This window comes from Aegilops tauschii, chromosome 3, assembly GCF_002575655.3.
Source record: "Aegilops tauschii subsp. strangulata cultivar AL8/78 chromosome 3, Aet v6.0, whole genome shotgun sequence".
NCBI classification, from domain to species: domain Eukaryota; kingdom Viridiplantae; phylum Streptophyta; class Magnoliopsida; order Poales; family Poaceae; genus Aegilops; species Aegilops tauschii.
Window position 1 is genome coordinate 426,551,667 of NC_053037.3, and position 5,988 is coordinate 426,557,654.

Sequence of the window (5,988 nt, forward strand, 5' to 3'; positions counted from 1 at the left end):
AATAAATAACAGCAGCGTTCGCTAGCTTGGGCCGCGCTGCTGTTACATGGGCCGCAGGGCAAAAATAGTAGCCCACTTACCTGTAGTGTTTGTTTTGAACGGGCGCTACAGCTGGTGGGCTTAGCAGTAGTGCCGGCCTCTACCCAGCGCTACTACTAGAGGAAAAGAAAACCAGCCCGAGCGCCCCCCGCACCCCCTCACTCTCATAATCGATCCCCTCCGCTCGATGCCGCCGCCGCGGTTAGGGTTCCTCCCCGGCCGCCTCACCCCCGTCGACGGTGCCGTGCGCCGCCACCACGCGCGGTCGCCTCTCGCCTCCTCCGACGCTCCCGCCCCGTAAGTCCCCCTCGATCTCCTCCTCCCTGCGCGCGCCACACTAGCTAGGCTCCAATCGATTCGCCGCGGCGGCTCGCCATGTTTTGGGATTTCGCGTGGGGGAAAGGGATTTAGGGATTGCACGGTGGCTCCGCGCTTCGATGCGATGTGTTCCAGGCTTGTTTCCTCGCGTGATCGGGGAGAGAGTAGAGAGAGGGGTTAGGTGAGAGAAGTAGAGGCTTTTTGTTGCTCACCGAAACTTAGCAGAGAGTAGAGAGAAGTAGCTAGAGAAGTAGAGGCTTTTAGCACATATGATTGAAACTTGGGTTTCAATTCTTGGCTGCTGTCCTGGAGCAGTGGCGGCGGCGGCGGTGCCTAGTGTTCTAGGGTTTAGAGAGGGGTTCTTTCCTGACACTAGGGTTATGTCGTGAATGCTCCTCCTTTCATCTGAATGATGTTGATTGTGCCAGTTCTTCTTAAAGGTCTAAATGTCTGTATCCTCGTGAGCTACCCTATGTGTGAATTTGATCCACTAGCTTCTTTGTTGATGCATATAAAGATATGACCAAGAAGCCCTCACTGTTATGTGGTTTCATGGAAATATCAATGCTTGATTCGATACTATTTCAGGTTAAAGAGAGTATCTGTATGTGGTGATGCTCAAATTGCCAAGTTGTTATTGTGCGCATTTGAATATATGCTAACACCCGTTTCGAAAAAATGCTTATATTTTGTCTGTGTGTGCGATTGTTCTTCCCTTGTATTACCTCTTAGTCTGGTGCTTATATTTTGTAGTAGAAAATGTTGGCTACATTTTCAGTCACTTGTGAATTCTGTTTCTGCAACTGAATCTTTGTACATAAACTTTGCTTCCTTGTTCTCCATAGGGGGCTTTGTCAATTTTGCAATGCCTCTTTAGGCAAAGGAGCAAGGTGTAAATTGACGAAGCCCCCTATGGACCTAAATCGCTATCCATCGGATGCTGTTAGTGAGCCCATTTTTGGTAAATTTCAAAAAAAGAAAACACAGATAGACAGAGAGCTGTATCTGATCTAAAAGGGGGGTGTTTGCCTTTTATAGTTTTAATTGTGCATCTGATGCCAAAGGTGGAATGGATGTTTACTTATTGTGTTTTGTGAATCTTGTGCCATGCTATTTTGAAAGATTCTAAGCTGGTTCAACTTTTGGATGTGGGAATAGATAAAGTGTTCCCCTGGATTGAACTACTTTTGCTTGTCTGCTTGCGCAATAATGGCAATATGCCATTTATCTTATTATTAGGCTCTGTTTGGGTTACATGATCTCTATTAGGTTATTGTCTGAACTGAACTACAATTTAGTTGTTATTTTGCTTGCCATGTGAACCTCATGTGTATTCTCTATGATGTGAACCTGATGTGTATATTATTCAAAACCTCATGTGTATTGAAAACTTTATGTTTACTCTTTGGATCGTTAATCCTTTAATCATATTGCTTTAGGGAAATGGCGCCACCACCACCACCACCATGTCGAGGGTGCAAGTCAAGGTGCGCCAACAGCCTTGCAACTGGCACGCTGTTCGGCATCTACTTCGAGTCTAGTTTTTTTCATGCGGTGGTAATAAATTATATGAAACTAGTAACCACTATTTTGTTTTTAGTGTTATTGGCATTAATGCATCGTGTATATATCATTTTGCTTTTTGTACACAGATCGTCCCATGCAATGTGAGGTCAGAATTCAACAAGCTGGCCGGAGACTCTGTGACCTTTGAGGCTCCTGGGGGCCCCTACACTATGGAGGTCGAGAAAGGACGAAATATGACGCAGGTGGGAGCAGATGGATGGGTCCGTTTCATCGCCCACATGCGTATCACCGGTGGTGAGTTGATCAGCTTCTCCTTCAGAGCTGAAAGACCCAAGCTGGCCGTGATTTATGTCAACAAAGAAGAAGATGATGAAGATGATGAGGATGATGAGGATGATGACGACCCACTTGGTGAAGCCATCGTAGCTCAAAGAATGAGGTTGAGCGAGGAGGAGGTGTGCAACCTATGGGACATCATTCCGCCACGTGCTGACTTCGTCGGGGTGCCATTCGTGACCCGCCTGACAAGTACCATGGTTGATCGGCATATCATGGTATGTTGCATTTACTGTAGTAATTTGATGATATGCTTTATTGTTATACTTAGTGTAGAGTCCGATGATATATATGCTTAGTGAATCTTATATGCTTTATTGTTATACTTAGTGTAGAGTCCGATGATATATATGCTTGGTGAATCTTATATGCTTAGTAAATCTGATGATCTATATGCTTAGTGAATTCGATGATATATATGCTTTATTGTTATACTTAGTGTAGAGTCCGATGATATATATGCTTAGTGAATCCGATGATCTATATGCTTAGTGAATCCGATGATATATATGCTTCGTGTAGAATCCAAAGAACTGTTAATAGTGTAGAATCCATATATACTTAGTAGTAGAATTCATGCTTAGCAGAAATGTAGTACTATCTTTTGATAGTGTAGAATGTGTGAGGCTACTTATTAATTGATATGTTTTCTCATTCAGAAATTGCCAAAGAGCCTATCTGAGAGTTGTGGTATCAAGCCTAATGAAGAAGGATCTGCTGGAATATGCCTTACCGCGAGGGGCTCCGTCACCACTTGTGCGTACGGCGTGGACACGGACGGTCGCACACACTTCAACTCGGTTGGGTGGAAGAGCTTCCTCGTCGGCAAGAATCTTCATGTTGGACAGGCAATCCTAATTACTATCAGGAACACCCACCGCCCAGGCTTGAGGATGATGGTCGTCATCGATATCATCTAGAACTACATATGCATGCGTGTGGATGTTGAATCATATATATGCTAGTATGACTACCTAGTAGACTTATCAACTATGATCTATCCATGCATTGTTGACTACTATATATGAGTTTGTGAGATTGTGTGGTTATATTAAATGTGGTATTGTCGTTAATGTTTGTGAGATGGTTCTGTGAACTTAGTTTATTTGCACTGGACTTGTCTTGATTTCCATGAATATTGCATCTGACTGCTTTTTTTATTTTTTATTTCTATTTACCTAGTTGTAGCGTGGGGATAAAATAGGGCGCTACTACTGCGTGATGATAGTAGTAGCGTTGGTGGAGAAAGAGGCGCTACTACTAAGTATTTTAGCTGCAGCGCTTGTTTAGAAACGCGCCACTATTAAATTATAGCTGTAGCGCCCTAGCAGTAGCGCAGGTGCCCGCGCTACTAGTATGTAAAAAACCAGCGCCACTAGTAAGGTTTTCTCTAGTAGTGTCTTCTTCTCCAAGAAGACCTACCTCTTTTCCCCCAAGCTCCATTGTTGCTCCAAAGCTCATTTTCGCCCGATCTCTCTCCCTAGCCAATCAAACTTGTTGATTTTCTAGGGATTGGTTGAGAAGGCCCAGATCTACACGTCCACCAAGAGAAATTTGATTCCCCCCACTAATCCCTTGCGAATCTTGTTACTCTTGGGTGTTTGAGCACCCTAGACGGTTGAGGTCACCTTGGAGCCACATTCTATTGTGGTGAAGCTCCGTGGTATCGTTGGGAGACTTCAATCAAGTTGTGGAGATAGCCCCAACCTTGTTTGTAAAGGTTCGGTCGCCGCCTTCAAGGGCACCACTAGTGGAATCACGGCATCTCGCATTGTGTGAGGGCATGAGGAGAATACGGTGGCCCTAGTGGCTTCTTGGGGAGCATTGTGCCTCCACACTGCTCCAACGGAGACGTACTTCCCCCAAAGGGAAGGAACTTCGGTAACACATCCTCGTCTCCACCGGCTCCACTTGTGGTTATCTCTTCCCTTTACTTTGTGCAAGCTTTTATTGTGTTGTATCCTTTGCTTGCACTTGTGGTTGTTGTTGGTTGCATCATATAGGTTGTTCACCTGGTTGCACATCTAGACAACAACCTATTTGTTGCTAAACCTAATTTGTTAAGAAAAGCTAAAAATTAGTAGTTGCCTATTCACCCCCACCCCCTCTAGTCAACCATATCGATCCTTTCAATTGGTATCAGAGCCTCATCTCTTTATTAAGGGTTTCACCACCCGAAGAGTATGGTTGACTCCGTGGAGGAAGTGCCTGAGGCCGTGGAGTTAACTTCGATCACTCGAGATGACTTAAATGAAGCTATGGCTTCACTTAAGACGTCTATGACGACCGAAGTCAAGTCCATGCTTAAAGAATTACTTGAGGGGTTGAAATCCACTCCCGATCCCTTGCTTGTGGTTAATCCCACGGCATCGGAGTCGGAGGACAATTCCGCCAAGGAAGCGTCTAAAAGTACTCATGTTCCTTCCCCTCATGACAAGAATGGGACGGGAACCTTTGCCTCGGTTCCCCCTCCCCCAGTCTATGGAGGACCGGTCCCTACACCTCGCATTAATATTCATGGTCCTCCTCCCAAGCTTGTTAAGGGTGACTTTGCTAATTGGGTCTTTCGCATTAAGTCTCATTTGAATCATTGCTCAACTAAACTTTGGAGAATCATTGAGCAAGGGTTTTACCCGCATGATCCAAACAACTTCACCCTAAGAGAAGAAGTGGACAATCAATACAATCACTCCGCTTTGTTCATTCTTCAAGATGCGGTCCCTCCCGAAGATCTCTCACATCTTCGACCTTTCACTCGTGCAAAGGATTGTTGGGACCATATTGTGTCTATGTACAAGGGAAGCTCAAGCATTCAACGGTCCAACTTTGAACTGGTCCTTGATGAGGCCAATGAATTTATTATGCTTGAAGATGAGGATCCACGTGATCTCTATCGGAGGGTGACAACTCTTGCGGTTGCTCTCCAGGACCATGGAAGTAAGGATACGGATGAAACTTGGATCAAGCGCAAGTTCCTCAATGCCATCATGCCATTCAACAAGGCTGTCACATCCTGATTTTTGGCCCTTTATTTTTCCTTTGCTTTTCTGAGATTTTCCTTGAGTTTTCTTTTTCCGTGGCTATGTGGTCTGGAAACTGGAGAAGATGACCTCTTCTTTCTTTGCAGAGTGGCTTGTCATCCTCAAATCCTTCCCAAGACCTTGCCATTTTCATCCTAGCCCAACCCCAATATTCTTTTCCTTGGGATATTCCTTTTTCTGTTAAAGGAATGACCCAATTTGCCCTAGGTTGTGAAGCAACCTATATTTCCATCACTCCCAAAATTCCCAAATAATTCTCATAAATTTTTTGGGTCATATCTTCCTCAAATATGGCAAAATATTTCATTTGCCATGTTCCTCATCATGCTCAATTAATTCCTTTCCTATTCTTTCCTGAATGGCAGTTTGTGAAGCAAGTGCTATTTACCTTTGCCCTATTGACCCCAAACTTTTTGGACACCTTTTCATGTCCATATCATTGCCTCATGCCAAAATTCAACTCCATTTGCCCAGTAAATCTTCCTCAGTGATTTTTCAAAGTTCCTGTCTGAGGGAATTCTTTGTGAAGGAAGTACTAGCTAGGGTGATCCAAATGAGTTGAAATTTTGCACACTCCATCATGTGCTCATATAATCACTCTCCTCAAGGTTTGAGCTCATGCAAGGCATCCCTGTGAGAACACCTTCAAATCTTTGTTTCTGTCCAAATTTTCAGTTTGTGAAGCAAGTATATTTTATCTTGCTCCATTATTACTGAAAATTTTCTC

At 44.2% G+C, this 5,988-nt stretch overlaps 1 protein-coding gene across 1 annotated transcript; it reads left to right on the forward strand.

Annotated features, from left to right (window-relative positions):
• Positions 1-226: 226 nt before the first annotated feature.
• On the forward strand, positions 227-3,293 carry LOC120976021 (uncharacterized). The gene is made up of 5 exons (XM_040402799.3): positions 227-336; positions 946-996; positions 1,797-1,914; positions 2,010-2,438; positions 2,880-3,293. The coding sequence occupies exons 1-5, from the start codon at positions 227-229 to the stop codon at positions 3,138-3,140; spliced, it is 969 nt and encodes a 322-aa protein (XP_040258733.2). The 3' UTR covers positions 3,141-3,293.
• The last annotated feature ends 2,695 nt before the right edge of the window (positions 3,294-5,988 follow it).

What these genes read in the sequence shown, in the direction of transcription:
- LOC120976021 (XM_040402799.3), top strand. Translation starts at nt 227, where the DNA reads ATGCCGCCGCCGCGGTTAGGGTTCCTCCCCGGCCGCCTCACCCCCGTC. An exon ending in CAAATTGCCAAGTTGTTATT is followed by an intron (nt 997 to 1,796) that starts GTGCGCATTTGA and finishes ATATTGCTTTAG; the next exon opens with GGAAATGGCGCCACCACCAC. An exon ending in CTAGTTTTTTTCATGCGGTG is followed by an intron (nt 1,915 to 2,009) that starts GTAATAAATTAT and finishes TTTTGTACACAG; the next exon opens with ATCGTCCCATGCAATGTGAG.